Source organism: Ricinus communis, unplaced genomic scaffold, assembly GCF_019578655.1.
Source record: "Ricinus communis isolate WT05 ecotype wild-type unplaced genomic scaffold, ASM1957865v1 Ctg44, whole genome shotgun sequence".
NCBI lineage: Eukaryota > Viridiplantae > Streptophyta > Magnoliopsida > Malpighiales > Euphorbiaceae > Ricinus > Ricinus communis.
The window spans coordinates 7,687-27,839 of NW_025963477.1; the positions used below are offsets into that span (position 1 = coordinate 7,687).

The 20,153-nt window shown below is 35.3% G+C and overlaps 1 protein-coding gene and 1 pseudogene across 1 annotated transcript; one reads left to right on the forward strand and one right to left on the reverse strand.

Annotated features, from left to right (window-relative positions):
* Window positions 1–9,964: 9,964 nt before the first annotated feature.
* LOC125369018 lies at window positions 9,965–13,595 on the reverse strand (annotated as a pseudogene).
* A 2,455-nt stretch (window positions 13,596–16,050) lies between these two features.
* On the forward strand, window positions 16,051–17,923 carry LOC125369016. Its single transcript, XM_048370384.1, has 4 exons — window positions 16,051–16,427; window positions 17,081–17,142; window positions 17,251–17,358; window positions 17,594–17,923. The coding sequence occupies exons 1-4, from the start codon at window positions 16,199–16,201 to the stop codon at window positions 17,729–17,731; spliced, it is 537 nt and encodes a 178-aa protein (XP_048226341.1). The 5' UTR covers window positions 16,051–16,198; the 3' UTR covers window positions 17,732–17,923.
* The last annotated feature ends 2,230 nt before the right edge of the window (window positions 17,924–20,153 follow it).

Genomic DNA, 20,153 nt, shown 5'->3' on the forward strand with positions numbered 1-20,153 from the left:
CAAGGGCCACACTCAAAAAGTCCTCACGAATTTGTCACAAGGTTACCGAAGCTTAAGAGATCGGTTTCTACCATCAATACACTAGGAGCTCAATTTGTCACTCCGACTCCATCACAGCAGAACGATCCTCCATAATCGCCTCGAAGTTATGACCTTGTCATAAGAGCAGTAAACAAGAGTTCTTTGATCGAAAATGTCGTTCTTTCAAGATAAAGGATCCGAAAAGCACTATTCGCCATGTCCAAGCTCTACTATGTCATTGAGGACATGATGGTGATGATACACAAGTATACCTTCATCACCTCTCACGGATGAGATACAACCCGAGGTTAACAATATGATTCAAGCACAGAGACCACCACCTCTATTACACTTGAGAAATTGGCAATTCACACTCTTCCATTAAGAGACCGTGTGATCACCGTGAGTTATTCAAAAGGTTGTCTCAAAGGGACTTGATAGTCCAAAAGGCTTGCAACAAAACCACCTCAAGATTAAGTAAAACCAACCTGCTTCAGATAAATCACAAGAAGAACTGGACATCATTTTAAATACACGACAAAGAACAAGAAGTTCGTGGAAAGAACCCAAAGAAATTCAAATACTGTAAAAAACGGAACTGTGGGTACAAGTCCGATGATGTTTCATCCGCAAAGGAAGGGACACTATGCAAAAATTGTCCTAGGAATCCGTAAAAGTCAAGAAAGATGATTCAACAAGTCAAGATGTCTTTATCTCTCTCAGCACTTTCAAGAGGAAATAGAATCTCACTTTCAGAGCAAGATGATCTTACCCCGTAAAGCTTATTCGTTAGAATGGAGTTCTCGGACCCACGTAGTCTTCACAAGAATCTTCTTCGATTCGGATGATAGTGAAATACCAATCTGATGATTGGTCTCGCATGAAGAAAGTCAAGAATATTCGAAGATGTAATATAACATCCTCTCTCCAACCCTATTATCTTCCTTCTTTGTTTCTTCTCCACCTCCAAACTTTTCAATTTACTATAAAACCTCCTCCATCCCATATATTCCATACAGACATCGTCTCAAAATACCCAGCCCCGTATCAAGAATAGCTTTCTTCGACACCTGAGCTCAAAGAAGCATGATGAACCCAATGGTTCTCCCATCGAGTATTGAAGCCCATGATCGCTCTTCAGTACCAACGGCCAAACCTTCAAAACCACTCCATCACAAAGATGTAAGATCTAATCAGCTTCTTTCCCGATTATGCTAGCGGGGATCGCACATCATTGGTTCAGATCTTCCAAACAAGGATCCTGATAGGATTGATGTTTATCACCAAGCTCAAAAGCTCCAAATCCTTCCAAATGGTATAAAGTTCAAGAGATGCTTCATACACTGAAACTTCAAATCTCTTTTCTCGTGATTTGATACTATTCCTCCATTCCTTCCATACGTAAAAATTCCTTCGCCTCGTCCGAATCTCATTCACATTTCCAACATCCTCTTCCTCTCGTGGAAAATCCAGCTCTATATCGCCTCCCATTCAAACTTAATGAAGACATTAACCCTACTAAAGCCACACATGGGAATGTCTCATGCACTCCTAGCCTTGCCCGATCGTAATGCCCGACATCACATGCGAAGGACTAATTGAGCCCACTACTACAATGGGCTTGTCAAGCCCTTTACGTGAAAAAGGTCCGAAGAATCCGAGAAAGAAGAGGCTTGTCAGACTACAAACCCTTAAACCATTTCCTTCAAGACAACAAATTTCCTCCTCAATCTCAAATCTCGGTCCACATCCAAAAGACCGAGTACTATTCCAAATTTGACCTAAGCGGCTTTTGGCAACTCTAAGATTCAAATTTACGCAGAGATACAAACCGCATTTTGTATCCCTAATGCCCAATACCGCTGGACTGTGATGCCTTTTGGCTCAAGACGGCCCCATCTCAATTCCAAGACAATGATTGAGATTGGGCCCATCCTTTACTCTTCTTTCGATCTACATCGATGACATCCTTCTATTCTCGTAAACAAAGAGATCACGAACTCGTTATACGCTTCCTTGCCATCATCCAAAAATATGGCATTATGCTATCCGAAAAGAAGAGTTTTAGCCAACGAGAAATTGAATTTCTAATGCATTTCAAGAATGGCCAAGACACATATGGTCCCCACCGACAAAGGAACTTGATAATTTTCCTAAGAGAATTTATCGAAAACAAATTCAACAGCCTCGAACTCGAATTATGTTCGAGAGGCCATTCCACACTGCCTAGTTACACGTGCCACCTCTCAAAGATGCTCAAGAAGAACCCTCCTCCATGGGAGGCGGAACAAACAATACCGTCAAAATTAAGTGAGTCGCCCACAATCCGCCACCTCATAATCCCGCCACCGAGAACTTATTCTCCAAACAGATGCATCCGACTATGCACTGGGGCCATCCTCCTAGAAAAGCTCCACGACAAGGAACAATTGTGTGGATATGCATCGGTCGGCTTTTCCTCTTCAAAACATTATCACACAACCTACAAGGAATTTTGGTGGTCAAGTACGGATAAAAAGTTTGAATTCTTCCGATTGACACTTCCCGGTTCGAATGGACAACTCTTCCTTCCCAAAGATTCTTGAATCCAACTGAAGACCTTGCCCCGAGCCCCAACTATCGCGATTAAAATCATGGTTCAGCAGTATGACTTTAAGGTTGAGATATAAAAGGGATAAGAAACCTAATCCCTGATTTTATCCGACTTTCCACCCCTTAATCACCCTATAGTTCTTCCTCACCTCTACAATAAATCTTCCCATAATCTTTATGGCTTCCTCATCCTCCGCATCCAACCTCGCAACCTCCTTCACCACCGATCTTCCCAACAACCTTACAACCAAACAAGTCACAGACGGTTCTAACATGATGTTCCATTATCCGCAACTTTTCAACAAACCTTCTCACTCCCAATACAACCCAACTTCTTCTTTCCAAACTACCCTGGTGTTTGATTTACCACTTATCCCCGAACATCCAAAGCATGAAAGTGAGTTATGGTTTCTGGTGGCTATCTACACCACATCATGCTATAGAGGTGCCTATTATGAATCTCTTACACTTCTTCAACAATGAAGCTAACTTGGTCTTATCCAGAGATTCCTTACCGGTTCAAAACTCCATATCAATGGATGGAGATCTCCTTAAACTTATTCATGAGCAATGCTTATTCTCGGACAACAATTCCGAGCTTCAATACCATGCTATTTTCATATTGCACAGCCTTATCTCCACTATCAAGACACATATGCAACTCAAAATATTTGTCACTATTGGAGAACACTGATAACCCTTTACATCTTGCTCCTCCAAAGAATCACAAGAACTAAAGCGGCCTGCAATACAAATGAATTAAGGACACTAATGTCTCGCACCATTAGTCCGCACTTTCAATGGACATCAATCAACCGGACAATCCATTGAACATTGCTTTCTCCGATCTTCCAACTCCTCTGAGATGACCCTACCTTAACTAGGCACAAGAAGAAGCTCTCATGCAAGACTCCCACCAATGGATGATGACTCATATGATGACGCCTCCGATCACATACAACCCGCTCTACCACTCTCCTCGTATAATTGTGTTTCACATGCAATCGCTTACCACTCTTTTTATTATTGTGTGTCTTTATTATGAATAATTATCCACCCGAAGTGGAGTATATTATGTGATAGTGGTAGTCGTGTGATAGTGGGAGGCCGCTATAGTTGTGGTGTACTTTTGTTTATTAGCCTTAGTGGAACTTTGTTTGTTAGCCTTAGTGGAATATCCACTAACTTGTCAGATATTAGAATTAGGGATATCCACTAACTTCTGAATTATTAGAATTAGCCGGGATATCCACTATCTTTGTAGGTTTGTTCCGACTCTCCATTCTATATAAGGAGAGGTCCTTGGTAATAAAATCTCAAGCAAGTTTCTAAGAAAACCTCTCTTCTTATATACCTCTTATGGCTTTCTAACTTTCTCCTCTCTCTCGATCCAATGGCAATGTTCTAGTTGCTACGATCCGCTTCGGTGTAATCCAAAGAAAGCTAACTCAAAGAAATTTAAAGATCCAAAGAGTAGAAAGACCCCATGGCAAGAGGCCACTGTGTCTTAACTTGAGGATCCGCCCATGCTTCGAGTTTACAAAGATGAGGGTTATGCCATGAACAGCTCTCCTATTACATTATATATATAAATGTTTTATATATCTAAGTTGAATTGACTTGTATATCTTTTAAATATAATTTAATATCTTTTAATTAAAAATAAATTTTAGATAATTAAATAAAATTATTAAAAATATAATATAAATAATTTAATTAGTAATTTCTAATTAGGCCATTTATATATTTATATATGCGATAAATCACTAAAGTGGATGGGTATTTGTGATTCAACTATGAACTTTGGAAATTTATGTTTATTTTTATTATTTATGTGCTGCATTTTAAATTTTAGAATGATAAATACTGCATGTTTTGGATATTGACTTTAGTTAATCTGTCTAGTAACTGTAATTACGATTTTAAATCAACTGTAATTATTGAAATTGCTAAAATATTTAACTACATCTACGCCGTTATAATATTAACTTTTAAATTTCAGTCATTACAATTATACAAAACATTGAAAATAACATTAACTTTTCTAGAGATATAAACAAAAGCATAAAGTTAATAATAATTAAAACACATAAAGGACATAAAGGTTATGTAAAATATTTTTTGACTTATTTGTGGTAATTTAAAGCTATTGTAAGATAAATATTAAAAAGAGTATTAAGAAACTAGTAACTTTTACGATTTACTATTTTAAGTGATTTTCAACATAATTATAACACTTAAATTGACTCTATATTATGTTATTAAATTAACTTAAAAGAATATATTAAAATTTCAATTTTAAACAATAAATTAAATTATCAAACATACCGTCGCAAAATGAGTAAGGCCATATGTTATTGTCATTAAAAGTTAATGGTAATGAAATGCAATTGTGGAAGTAGAATTCTAAAATGTTTTGTTTGGTCCACAGAAAAACTAATGGGTAAATGGGACAAACAAGTGGTTGATTTTACTTTTAACTTTAGAATATAGCAATGTTGAAGCATTATTAATCGTTGATATTTAAAGTTTATTTAAATGTTAAATATTTTAAACTCAACTAATTAAATCTAAAACTCAATTATTATGTTTATAATTACGGTGCAAATCAGCTGAATTTTTCAATGTACAATCGATAATTTATTTTATTTTAGAGCTCGAGCTTGACTTTAATAAGCTGGAGATCTACTCGTAATTGCTCAATATTTTATATAAACGAGTTAATTCGAGCTTAGCTCATAAATTAATTTAATATTTTATATAGAGAGTTAAATTCAAGCTCGGTTCGTATATAAACTCAGAATAATTTGTTATGTAACCTCAAGCCTACCAAATATATAATTTTAAGTTTTATAATTTTAAATAAATTATACATAAAATAAAATATATATTTAAATTTCAAAGTTTAAGTAATTAGACCAAATTTTTATTATAAAATTAATTCAACTTGTAAGCTTATGAGCAAGCCAACTCACGAGCCAACTCATGAGCTAGTAAATAAACTAGCTCAGAGCTCGTTAACGGAGTCAACTCATGAGGTTAAATGAGTTAAGCATTACTAAAAACTTAACTCGCTTTACTAAGAGTTAAAAATGAGAGTTCAAGTTCGTTTGTTTATTTCAATGAATAAATTCAAATGAGTAGCTCGCGCTAGACTTATTTGCATCCTTAATTTGTAACTAGCATTATTCGGTGATCCAAATATCACTCAAAGTATATAAATATTACAAGTAGGCATAAATAGCTCTTTACTTAGGAAGACTCTGCATAATAACCCCATAAAAAACAAATGTAAAATGAATAAAATAAGACAATAATTTTAAAACTTTGATTCTGATAATCAAGGAGATATGTTAGAAGTGAAATTACTATTTGATATAATAAGATAAATCGGCGATAAAATCGACTCTCAAACTTTATTGAAAAGTTTTGTATAAAACTATAATGTTAAGACTATAAATAAAGGTGTTATAGGTTTGATTGTACCTATGTCTTGAATGTAATATATTGTTTTAATATTTTCAATTTTAATACCATACTTTAATATTAATATTAATTTTGTCTTTCTACAAATTATTAATTAAATTTACTAAATGATTATGAAGTTTAATGACAACAAAAGAGAATTGAATCATTATTAGAGTTGTTAACTTATCTCATTACTAAGATATTATTGTTTAATCACATAAAATTATTTTTTATTACTTTTAGAATTTTATTAATCTTATCCAAATCGATAAATTTAACTGGTGATTTTATCGGAGACCAAACTTGAAATTAATGCTAATATTAATAATTTTAAAATTACATCCTAAATTTGATTATAAGTGTATTTTCAGTAATTAAGTATAAACTAAATTATGAAATAATATTGAAAGAAAGAAAGATATTTTCTCAAAATGACTATTGGGCATGAATATTTTTTGTATTAGAGGTTTTTGAGAAAAAGAAACAATGTTCAAGTGAGAACCCACAACTTTCTATCTTTGACAGAAAAGAAACTATGCTAAAATTTAGCATAACAGATTTGAACTTTCTTTCTTTCTTTTTCGAAGTGCCTAACGACACTTGGAAGAATATTTAGTCAAGCGTAACAAGCATTAATTGGCCTACGTTTTTCTTTTAAATGCAACCTTTCTACTTAAGAAGGTGTATTGAACTGTAATCCACGGGTGAATTGTTCGTCCTGTATTAATTGATAAGATTTTCTTTGACAATTACTAAGAAAAGAAAATGCCAATTATCCAAAAGAAGTGTCATTAAATTGTCGTATAATGACCCTTCCCTACTGTGTTTGCTTTTGTCTCTACATTTGGGTTTCATATTTTTGTTTGAATTTGTTGTTTACAATGAAGAACATATTACGAATTTTGGTACTGAGATTTTAATGTTTGTTGTTGTTTTGTGATGTGCAGTTACAAGACATTAATGTAATGTAAGCATATCATAGTTATATCAATGTTATCTTCAACAAAGACAACCCTTTGTTAGCTCACCCAAACAAGACAACCCTTTACTATGGGCTACCAGCATAAACCTTTTCTCAGCTACCAAACGTGACTTCTGATACTTACCCTTTTTCTTTTTTCTTTTCTATTCTTATTGGATATGATACCAGGTGGTCAAATATATTATGTAGACGATCATCCACAAATAACCTTCAAAGAATATTATGATAGTTATAAATGATAAAAGATTTAAATTTCTATACAATTCGCATTAAATTAGTAAATATAAACATCTTTATGAACATATTGAAAATAAAGATCTACTCTTAATGTTTTTTTATTATTTAAATCTTCTCGGATCAAAAGTGGATTAGTTAGCTTCTTATTTGTGAAAATTTAAAAGGTGTTCAATTCTTTACCCATTATTCATCAATATTGATAGATGGATTTACTTTTTTCTTTTCTTCTTATTCATTGTTTGTATACATTTTAAAAGAAAAATGTATATTTTTCTTCCATTTAAATTGCTAAGATTGATAAAGGTATTTACCTACATATATGGGCTGCAGAATTTTATCTTTATGCCTAAAATTTAAATTTTTTTATTTATATAGTTTTACATAATATTTTTAGTATTATTTTCTTAACAAATATATGACAATATCATCTTTCTCCTTTATTCTTATCCACCTTTCATCTTCATAAAAATTTAAATAGCTTCTATAAATATAAAAATTACTATTTTTGGCACTTTAAATAAATTATTTGATTTTATTTTAATTTTATCGTTATATATTTTTTAACTGCATTTTGATATTTTTTAATATATTAAGATATAACTTTTGGAACACATTTCTTTATTGTTATCAAAACACACTAAATGTTGTAAGAATATATATAATATCATTCTAAACGCAAAGATAAAAAATATAAATATAAATCTATTTAATTTGACTGTTTTGACAATGATACCTCTTCGTATTTTTATATATAATTTTAATATTTTTAATAGAATTGAAAAAAATATAAAAATAAATAAAAACAGTAAAAATATAATTAAAAAAGTCGTAAAATATTTTTTTTTAAAAGAAAATGTTACCATGAAATTTCCTGTTGATAAAAGCGAAGGTCAGGCCTGGGTCTTTGTCGTTTATGTTGAATCTGAACATTACGTAAGTGTAAGCCAGTCCTTGTAGCAAATGTGTCCAAATCCAATTGTATATTGAACTGTGGCATTTAATCATAACACAACATAAGCCCAATAACCTTGCTAAATGCTCCTGTAACAGGTAAAACCAAAGGCTTTGTATTTCTAACTGAAAATTCCCATTAATATAGTAATCCAACAGACAACCAATGTAATAACCATATCCATTAGTTTATGTGATCTCTTAAGCTCACTGCTGCTTCTGCTTTTCATGTTCGTTGTGCGTTGCTTAATAAGCATGAGTAACTAAACCCGTATAACACAATCCTTTGTTTCTTGCCAATTCTGAAGCTACCAATGTTCTAGCGACGGATTGCCGTCGCTGAACACTGTTTTTTCAGTGTCTCCTTCTAGCTTTATTGTGTGAAGATCAACTCAAGTATGGATGACTTGTTTAGAGCAGATATTTGAGGTGGGATATACCTCAGATAGTGCATGCCAACTCAAATTCAAAGCGATGTCAATGTCTATTATATCAAAAAGTTCTATCATGATATTTATGGAGAGTGCATTATTTCTGAGATCAAACAGTTTGCAGACTTCAGCATTTCCGTGACGGATGAATTGCTCCAGAAAGAGAGTTCTTATTAAGGATGAGTTTGGTGAGTGAAATAAGTCTAGCAAGACTCCATGGAGTCTGACAGACAAGGGAATTGCTGCTTAGAATAAGCTTTCTCAGTTTCTGAAGCTGAAATAAGCCTGTAGGTAATATACCAGCAAGATATGACAAATCTAATGCTTCAAGACTCCTGCAACTAGCCAATTCTGCAAGAATATTTCCTTGAATTTTATTTTGCCTGGCCAAGAAAGATTGTCAGGTGTGTCAATGTTTACCAAGCTCAGTTGAATCAAACCTAATATCTGATTAGCATCAAGATGCAACTCTTAAGAGTTTAGTAACATTTTCCTTTGTAGATGGTGATGGCTGTTGATGCTGAAGGAATATGATTGACATAGGCAGTTGCCTCAAAATCACCATATTTTACTCACTTTCTTGGTTCTGCAACGTAATTTGTATGTATCTGCTATTTAATTCTTGTTATCTTGAAGTGAACCCACTATACTCTTTTTGCTATTTGAGTTGGAGTTGGCTTTCCTTGGAGCCTAGCAATAAATAATACTAGAGATTAAGCAAAGCGAGAAACAATAAAGGATTCTCTACCACCCACCACTATTACCCTTCTTGGGATTCTGAGCTTTACCCTATTATCATTTTACTTTTCTTATGTGAAGAATTCCTAGCGGATTACTAGTGTGATACACCATGTGCTCTTGCATGGTTTTCCTCGAGAAGTTTCAGTGTAATGATTATTTCATTTTGAATAATGCTACATAGGGATATTATATTTGGGTCAGACTCAAGTTAGAATGGTATAAGAGTATGGATGGGATTATTACACAAAAGTAGTAGCATATGAGACCATTTTGATTCGAAAATATTTATCTACTTTAGTTATGTGTTAAATATTATACACTATCATGATATCATAAGAAATACTATTGAAGAGGTATAATGAATTGAAAGATTTGAAGTTTTAATTGATTAACCTAAACAAATCTACACATACAAGGACTTTTGCCTTCTGATTCATTGTAGTGCAAGGATGACTGGCTAGTAATATTATGGGATTTCTTTGCTCTTTAGGAAATCAACCATATAGTTCTGAACCAAAAATCCATTTATCTAATTAACAAACTACAAGACAAGAAAAAATAATTTCTGGTGCCTATTTTTGAATGTCGGCTTGGCCATGGATGAAGAAGATTGTAAGAAAGAAGATTCAGAAAAGCTTGAATTATTGCTTTGAGGATATGAATGTTGCATCATGACTGCTGGATTATTTGCTGAAGACCCATTAAGAAGCATGTCAACTTTCAAGCACTCTTCCTTTCCTGCCTTATCTCCTTGAGCATTGCTGAGACATCTTTCATGGTAGGCCTATCATCAGGACATGGATTTACACACAGCAAAGCTACTCCTATTGTCTGCAACATCTCTGCAATCTCAGATTCTGGCCGTGTTCCCGTAAACATGGATCAAGAACTTCATTCCTTCCTCTCTTCTGCCTTATCCAATCTACAATGTGCAGCCCATCTGGTATGGTTGGATCGATTGGCTGCTTCCTGTTAGTACTTCAATACCACCACACTGTAGCTATACACATCACTCTTTTCTGTTATCTTCATCATGTATCCATACTCTGCATACATGCAAACAAAGAGATGATGTTAGATTAGTAAATCGGTAAACTAGCTGCTACATTTGTTCTCCTGTTTGACATTGTTCATTTAATAGTTGTCAAAATATTATCTTGATAATGTTGAAGGAACTGACATTCAATTAGTCTTTTCCTCAATGCTAGACAGGCATTAGTAATATAGGAGATGCTAGGATATGAATGTCTTGGAACTTACCTGGAGCAATGTAACCATAGAGAACCAGCAACAGTGGCAGAAGAGCGAGCAAAGTCTCCATCATCAACAAGCTTAGCAAGTCCAAAATCAGCAATATAAGTTCAAATTCAGGGCCAATGAGAAGAATGTTATTGGCCTTGATATCCCTATGAACAATTGGAGGAACACAATCATGGTGCAAGTAAGCAAGACCTTGTGCTGCCTCTAAGACAATTTTATATCTCACTTCCCATTCCAAGCAACCACCACTTCTTTCATGAAGAAGACTGCCTAAACTTCCATTAGGCATGTAGTCATACATAAGCAATCTTGTATGTCTATTCCAACAGCAACCCAAGAACCTAACAATGTTCTTGTACGATAGAGCCGAGAGTTTTACCTCAGCTGAAAAGGAATCACGAACTCCGCCAACTCCTATTCTGTCATTTTGGCAATCATTTCCTGCAGCTATTGCTGCCGGCCCAACTTTTCACTGCAATGACTTCCCCATTTTCTAGTTCAGCACGATACACAATTCCGAACATCCCTTTCCAATCACATTGGCTTCCACTAAGCATTTTAGGACTTGTTCTACTGAAAAGTTCAGCTTCTGAAATGGAGTGAATTTCCAAGGCCATGAATCCCCCATCTCTGATTCACAATCATCTCTTGTCAACTTTCGAGCTCTCAAAACTGCAATAGCCCAAAATTGCCATTGCTATAGTTAAGGTGACAAGCGATGCAATGGCAAAGTTAATCTCTTGATCGCTGAAGTTATTATTTGACTTGCTCGTCATTGTGCCATTGCTTAAGAAACATGACTCACGTCCCCTAGAACACAATCCCTGATTTCCTGCCAATTCTGCTGCTAACTGTCGAAAGAGCTTGCTGTCTGGAAGATAGCCAGTGAAATTATTGTAGGAGATGTTCAGCGAAACAATATTTTCGAGCTCAGCAAGTGCAAGTAAGTCTCCTCCAAGCTTGTTATGTGAAAGGTCAAGTATGGATAACTTGTTCAGAGCAGAGATCTGCAGTGGAATCATCCCAGATAGTGCATTCCAACTCAAATTCAAAGCAATGTCAAGACCTTCAATATCAAACATTTCTACTGGAATGATGCCTGAAAGTTCATTGCTGCTAAGATCAAGCAGCTGTAGACTTGAACAATGGCCAAGAGAGGAAGGAATTGCTCCAGAGAGAGAGTTTTTACTTAGAATGAGTCTATTTAGTGAGATAAGTTTACCAAAATCAAATGGTATTTCACCTACAAATCGATTCAGAGAAAGATCCAACACCTCAAGCCTTGTCAGAGAAGATAAAGAGCTAGGCAAAGTACCTTGAAGGGTATTGTTACTTAGGTTCAGCATCTGCAGCTCGTTGCAGTTGCCAATTTACTGGCACCATGCCGCTAAGATGATTATCGGACAAGTCAAGGAAACTAAGGTCTTTGAGGAATCCGATTTCTTTAGAGAATATTTCCACTAATTTTGTTATTTATGAGCCTGAGCCGAACAAAGAGGCTGCAATTACCAATCTCGTGAGGAATTGAACCAGAAATGTCATTAGATATTAAGAGAAGCTTTGTTAGATTCTGAAGCTGAAATAGGCCAGGTGGTAAGCTACCAGTGTACACCAGTGACAAATCTAAAGCTTCAAGGCTCCTGCAACCAGCTAACTGTGCAGGAATACTTCCTTCAAGTTTATTCTGCCAGGCAAAGAAGACTGTTAGCTGTGTCAACTTACCAAGCTCTGCTGGGTTGAACCTGAAATCTGGTTAGTATCAAGCTGCAACTGCAACAGGTTTGTAGCATTTGAAAGGACAGGTGGAATTGAACCAGAGATATTATTGTTACTAAGCATAAGCTCTTCAAGAGTTGAGAGATTTCCAAATGACGGAGGTATAATCCCAGAGAAAGATTCAAAGAGAGTCAATAATCTTCAAGCTTTACAGTTGCCAATTTCTTCAGGAATGGTCCCATCAAAATTCTGCCATAGCAACATTTTCTCCAGTTTCTGAAGTTTTCCCAACTCTGGCGGCAGTGAACTGAAAGATCATTTTCGTAGAGAAATAAGTCGACAAGCTCTGAGCAGTTGCCTAACTGCGGCGGGATCACACAGACAGCATTGTAGTGTAAACAGATAGTGTCTGAAGATTGTTTAGGTTCCCAAGTGATGCAGGTATCGAACCAGAAATTTTAGTATCAGCTAATCCCAGCACTTGCAAATTCTTACAATCTCCAAGCTCATCAGAATCTTTCCTTCAATGTTCTTGTTCCTCCTGCTCTTACAACCTCCAAATCCGATAATCTGCCTAATTCAATCGGGGCTTCCCACTCAAATAATTATCGTATATGATAAGATTCTTGAGATTGGTGCAATTGCCAATCTCAACTGGTATTCTCCAGTAATCTGGTTAGAGTTCAAAATCAAGTCTTGAGATTTTTAGATTTCCAATACTTGGAGGAATGTACCCACTAGACTATTAGAGCTAACATCAAGCAGTGTAAGTTTAGTGCAGTCCCCAATATCAGGAGGGATCGTTCCAGTGAGATTAACACCAGAAAGAATGAGTTTTCAAGGTAGATAAGAGAGGAAAGATTGGAAGGGAAGGAAGGGCAATATCAACAGATTGAAAATCGATTTCAATAACAAAGTTACTAGAAGAACAAGTAATATGAGACCATTTACAGGGGTTCGAGTCAGATGATGATTCCAGTTAGAGAAAGCGGAAGAGGGTGGGGAAGAAGAAGAGCTGTGTAGCCAAGAAAGCAGTACATCGACTTCATTATTTGGTGTGAAAGATGACAGAAGTGTAAGAATAAGGAGAAAGAGATGATGGTGGTGGAGGTGGCGGTGGTGGGTGGTGGTGAAGTTGCCTCGACATCGGCATTGGCAAATTTTGCATCAAATCCCAAACCTCTCTTGTTTTGCATTGGGTCTCTATCTAAATTGATTCTTATCTTGAACTTAACACAAAACAGCTAATATTTTCAATTACTCTATTGATGCTATTTAGTACTACTTTCTTTGCTGACAAGCAAGAACAAAGAAAATTAAACAAAAAATATAAGATCTTTCAACCACTCCACCACCACTCTTGCCTCTGGGGTTCTGCTATTGCCTACTGCTATAATCCTTTAGGTGTTTCTTTCATTTACTTTGAAATAGAGTATTGGATTGGCTGATACACCAGCATGTGTTCTGCATTGTTTTCCTCAAATTTGGCCAGTGTTATTGATTGTTTTTAGTTTTTGGAATTAGGAGCCACTCTTTTTCAAAGGAACAAAGAAATAACGCTCCCATAACTAACTTTGTGTCCTCTTTGTTTCTAGGAAAATTCTGTTTATCATTTCATTTCACCATTTCCATTTCCATCGTTCCAATTACCATTTGTCCAACATGCAGAAAGAGCTATAAATATAGGAGAGCCATATTATATTCAGGAATATCTCTAATATGCCTCTTACTGTGCCTAAAGACTATTTCTTTAACACCCAAAATATTAATACTGTCAATGATCAAACTCATCCCTCACTTGGATTTTCCAATAGTATGAAACAAGTAGAAATGGCCAGAATTGTATTAAATGGTAAAAAAGCAACTCAAGTAACAAGGCAAGGCAAGTACTGTCATATTCCCTCTCTTTAAAGTAAAGACAATTCAACTCTGATTACCAAGCACATTTACTTAATCCTGATTACCAAGCACATTGCACTAATCATCACATTTATGACATTCATATATATAATAAAACTATTCACTCCTGAGGATACATTACTCTGAAATTGCTATTCATATTCCAATGTAAAATGACTTTGGGTTTCCCAGTAAAAGTCTTTTTTTATTTTTTTATCATGAATTTAAGTTCAAAACTGCTACAGTAACTTTTGTTTCTTGTCTCCGACCTTGTGGAGCCTTTCAATTTGGCTTAAACACCTCCTGACCAAGCCATGTGCTGTTGAATTTACCTAGGTGTATTAATATTGTATAGCTGGGCCTGGACTAGATTAATCATTCTGATTTCTTGTACATTTGTTTCATCCTTTCGAATTCAAATCTATGACTTTTTCTTTTAAAAAATAAATATTCTGTTCGAGTAAATTTTTAATCTTTATTAGAAAAAGAAAAATTGACCCAGTGCAAATAAGTTAACTCGAGGTACCACTTGATCACATACACAAAAAAAAGAAAATAATGCATTAAATCAAAAGTTTATTCAGGTAAATAAAATAAGGCATAAATGAAAAGTAAGTATGGGTTTGGCATATAATTGAACCAACATGGACATAAAGTAAATAAACAGTAAACAAATGGTACAAAAGAGCCCGAGGCTCAGGCCATGGACCTTGGAATTCCCCTCCTGGAATCTATACGTTTTGCTTTCTCAATACCCATATGAAATTTCTTTTCTTTCCAACAAAATATAAGACTATTATCCAACAAAATCAGACATTAACCTTTTTATTTTAATTTATGCAGAAAACATGGATAATATTTATATTAAAAATATGAATGGCATGGCAGCCTTTAGTATATGTCATCAATATTTTCGTCAGCTGTTGCCTGCAAATTGGAATATAAACAGTTCTCAACTTATGTTTCTATTATGATTTTATTTATTTATACTTTGTTTTCATTTTATTTTCATTATTATTATTATTATTATTATTATAAGGTGAAGCTTTCATTAATCAGAGCATTTGCATTGGAAATAAAAATATTTAATAATTTTGTAACTTAAAATCATTTTCAATGTTTCATAACAAATTTGGATGATCTTGCTTTTTCTTTTTTCATATGATATTTTTATGTACATATTGATTAATTCACTCCCATAATAAGTTCTTAAGCAAAAGAAATATAAAATACCCACGACATTATTTAAGAATTAAATTAATAAAATAATATTTTATTTTTATATTTATATATGTAATTTTCTAATTTTAAAATATTTAAAATTAGATCTGGCCACAGTTCGTGAACCGATCGATTCTGACTGATTAATAATATAAAAATTAATTAAAATTTTATTTTTAGGTTGGGTCGAAACTACCGGAACCAGAACCAATGTTTCGGGTTTCAACTTTGAATTCTAGTCCAAATTTGATTGCTTCAGTTTAGATTTGATTGGTCCGATTTTATTAGAAGAGGCCCATGGCCAGGCCTAAATAGGATAATGTTGTTTTATTGCATTTGGTATTTGGATGGGAATCAGTTTTATTTTCAAAGTACGGCCCATGGACTTATCTGGTCCTTTATTAAGTTTTGGGCTCAGCCCAAGCAATTCCATAGATAGACTAAGTTCTTATTAGGCCTAGCCGCACATGTGGTCCCATTCCGAGGCAATTGTGAGGCTGGAAGAAAAATCTGTTGGCTTCTCTGTTTTGGCGCTAATCATCACTCTTTTTTTTGCGATTTGCTTTTCTTCCTTCCTCAGGACTTAGGTTTGGTCATGGTAGCCATAACAAAGTTCCAATTTTAAATTAACAGCTTTTTGAATTTTCTCAAAATTATTGCTGTTATTATTATTATTTTAATGGCTTCTTTAGGCATTGTTGATAGCTTGAGTTCAGCTTCAACTTTATGCCACTCTCACAAAAGGAAAACCCTAATTCTCCTTTCAAATCCTAAGTTTCTTCCATCAGCTTCCTTTTTAAAATCAAAGAAGCTGACTTTGGTTCCTAAATTGAAACTTGTGAAGCCCATATCCCGCAATTCTAGGTCGTTTCCAGTTATCTTTGCTGTGCAATCTAATTTCTTGAAAGGTCTTTCACTTGCTCAACTTTTGGCTTTCTTTTTGTTCTTAAACTTTTTTGTTAGGGTTTTGTTTTGTTTTGTGCATTAATATTGAGTTTAGATTTACTTTATTTGTTTGTGTTTCTTTGGGCTGCTATTGATGATTTAGATGTTTATTTGGGTATTGGCTAGTTATAGATTGGCAAAGATATTAACTTTCTGATAAGATTTATTTTCTTTTTGAGTTTAAGGATAGGGATTGATTAGTGTTTGGAGTTAAACTATGGATTAAACTCAAAGTTTTATTCAATTTGTTATATAGTTAGATACATTGGAAAGCCTAAAATGTAAGAACTCACTCTCAATTTAATTATATTTTGCCGGAATTCAACTCTTTCAACTTAAAGAGAAAAATAAAAGGCACTTCTAAAGCATTTGAAAGAAATTAAATCATGCTAGTACATGTTCAGTTCATGGGCATGACTGATCCCGAACAGGGCCTTCAATAGCTCAAATTCCCTCACTAACTAGTAGCAGGTCGTGCTGTTTAGAAATTCGTTATTCCTAATTTTGATGGCTGACTATTGTGTTTGAGGTTATTCTAATGTGTCCTTAATTAAAAGAAACTGCAAAAAGCTGTGTGTTACCTGTTACTAATGGCCTTTTGTGTTCTGCAAAATAGTTGTTCAAACAGCATGGAAGGTTGGGAAGGATGGTATTGATGCAGGAACTAGACTGGTCCCTGTAAGTTTCAATTTGTCTTCTTTTCTCATTACGACTATGACAGGTTGTAGTTTAATCTAATGTTTAATGTTTATCTTTTATTTTTATTATTATTTCATTCTGTTCTAGGACTCTGTACCAAGACCAATTGCAAGGATTTCAGTAACAATTGTTGCACTGTCTGTTTCACTCTTTGTACTGAAGTCTGTGTTATCTACAGCATTTTTGCTCTGGTACGTTTTCTGTTTTTTTTTTTTATACGAATTGCAAAATAGTTCAATTTGTCAACAGCCTGCTATTGCCCATGTATTTTACATCTTTCACATGATGGCCTGAAAGTCTAAATGGTGTAACCAATTGGAGTTCAAATTTCAATCAACCATTTATATAAATCTGGGTTATTTTCCAGGTGTGAAAGTTAAGACATTTCTATTCATTATGGTATTTATAATACATTATGGGTGATGCACAGGCCACCATGGGATTTGTATATTTTGTCTTCATCGCCTTGAACAAAGATCAAAGGCCAAAGGGTGGTGGAACTGGAAGCACAACTTCCTCTGAAGACCCTTTAGAAGAAGCAAGAAGAATAATGGAGAAGTACAAGTAACAGCGGAAGGAAGGACATGAATTGCGAGCGATTGCGCCATGAGAAAATTGAAAAGATGTATGTATAAATATGATAGATATATATATAAATTTTCATATACAGGTGTCCTTCTTCATTGAATTTATGATTTTATCCTTTTGGGAATCATGTCATTGCATTCCTTGAAATAAATTTGAGAGTTAACAGTGTGAACTAGCAGCAAACACTGGATATATTAACAATTGCAACTTTATATATATGTCACCAAACTTACTTCCTTGTGGGTTTCAATAAATTCATAGAAATAACAGCAGCATCGCCCCATTTTCTATTTATTGCTCCAATCTCCTTACTCCAAGACAATACATATTCAGTTCATATGCAGGGTCTGGGAAATTCTTGGCTAGACCGGATGTGGTGGTGAACTATGCCATGATTTCCAATTCTTGTAAGCAGTCAAATACTCCTAAAATTAACTTCTTCACGTCGTTCAGGGAACAGTCAGCTCAAGACTTTATCTTTGAAGGGATAATAAGACCGACAATGCTTATGGATAAATACATATTTATATTTTTAGACTTTCTTTAATCAGTTTAATATTTTAATTTTGGATATAATTTAATAAATATTTAAATTTATTTTTATGATATTTTAATATTTTTGACATGTGTTTTAATTTAATACATCAACATATATTATATAAAACTATTTAAATTTTATCAAAAAATAAAATTTTCGTGTGTATCAGATTAAACTAAATATTAGAAAAATTTAAATATCTGTTAAATTAAATCAAAAATTATATTATTAAATCGACTAATTTAACTTGTTTGGAATAATTCTTGTGTAAGAATTGATGCATAATAAGTGGTTTTACTCCTTGTCCTCACGGCTTCGAACGTCATGTCTGCTCCTCTATTAAGTACTATTTTTAAAGACATCCTAAAAGTGGAGGCAGAGCGACTAATAGTAACAATCCCTATTGTCACGGCAGCCTAGCAGGAAGGTCACAACACGCCGTGTTGAACAACACCGCCTGTTGACACACGCCCATACCGGACACGCCCGTGTTGGTTAAATACAAATGCGAAGGACCTAAGCTTGCAACACGGCCATGAGGTAACACGCCAATTACCCCAGACTGTTCCCAACACGGCCAGAACACGCCATGTTGGCGATGTGGGAAAACGCTATAAATACCCCTTCCTTGTACCATTTGTAAGGTGTGTGTGATATGAAAGAGAGCTGTAGAGAGAAAGTGTGCTCACTGTAAGTAGCTTTAGTGTGAATTAATCAATACAAGTATACACTTCCACAATTCTTGCGTTTTCTTTGTGCCACTTTCGTGAATTTACTCGCTAGCGATTTGCTATCATTCACGGGTTTGGCAATCATAGGGTAGCTGACTAGCTATCTTGAATTTCGGAGAAATCAAGCAGCTAGGCAAAGTTTTGGAGATAAAACAAACGTGATGGTTCTGGTATCGAGCGAGTTCGAGACAAAGCCAAGTTCGGAGACAGGCAGTTAGTATCACGCCACGTTGGAAGTATAGCGGATAAATTCTTTGGGAGAATTCTTGCGAGATAATGGCCAAGGTTGGTGAGCAATCCGCCTACCGCCCTCCTACTCCAAGGAAGGAGGAAAGGATAGCGGAAAAGTACGGAGGGATAAGTCCCATGACGTGATTGGCGCGATGGAGGAAAGGCTAGTCAAGGTGGAGACTACCATGTTCGACTTGGGGATAAATCGAAGACATGGACCCACGCGTCGAGGCTAGAGTCCGAGGGACGACAGAGCTTCGCGAGGAGATGCGAGGTGCCTTGAATGTTCTCGCGACAATTTATCGAGGACAATGAGGCTCTCGAAGTTGCTTGTCCAATGCCTAGAGAAGGTCGATAAGCTCGGTGGAGCTCAATTTGTGCAAGACCGCGTTGGCGAAAAGAGTGGGGGCGCAGCACAATGCGGCGGCGGCAAGGTCGATGCTCAAACCAAAAGCCTACGGTGGGGCGAGGAATGCGAGGGAGATCGGCAACTTCCTGTGGAACTTGGAGGGATACTTTGAGGCGATGGGCATCGTGGACGACACCACTAAGGTAAAGTCCGTATCTCTTTACTTGTGTGATATTGCTACCGTCCGGTGGAGACGGAGGTGCGAGGATGTGAAAAGGGCCTCTGCACCATTAATACTTGGGAAGATTTTGTTCGGAGCTTGGAAGCAATTTATCCCGACAATGCCGAAGGAGGCGGTCAAAGCTTGACGTCTCCAACATGAGATGGTCATATTCGGGAATATGTGAAGGAGTTCTCCGAATTGATGTTGGAGATTCCCGATTTGGGGGAAAAGGAAGCTTTCATGCCTTCACTGATGGGTTATCTCGGTGGGCTCGATTGGAGCTAGAAAGGCGAGGTGTGCGGGGACCTTGCCACGCGATGCTGATCTTGA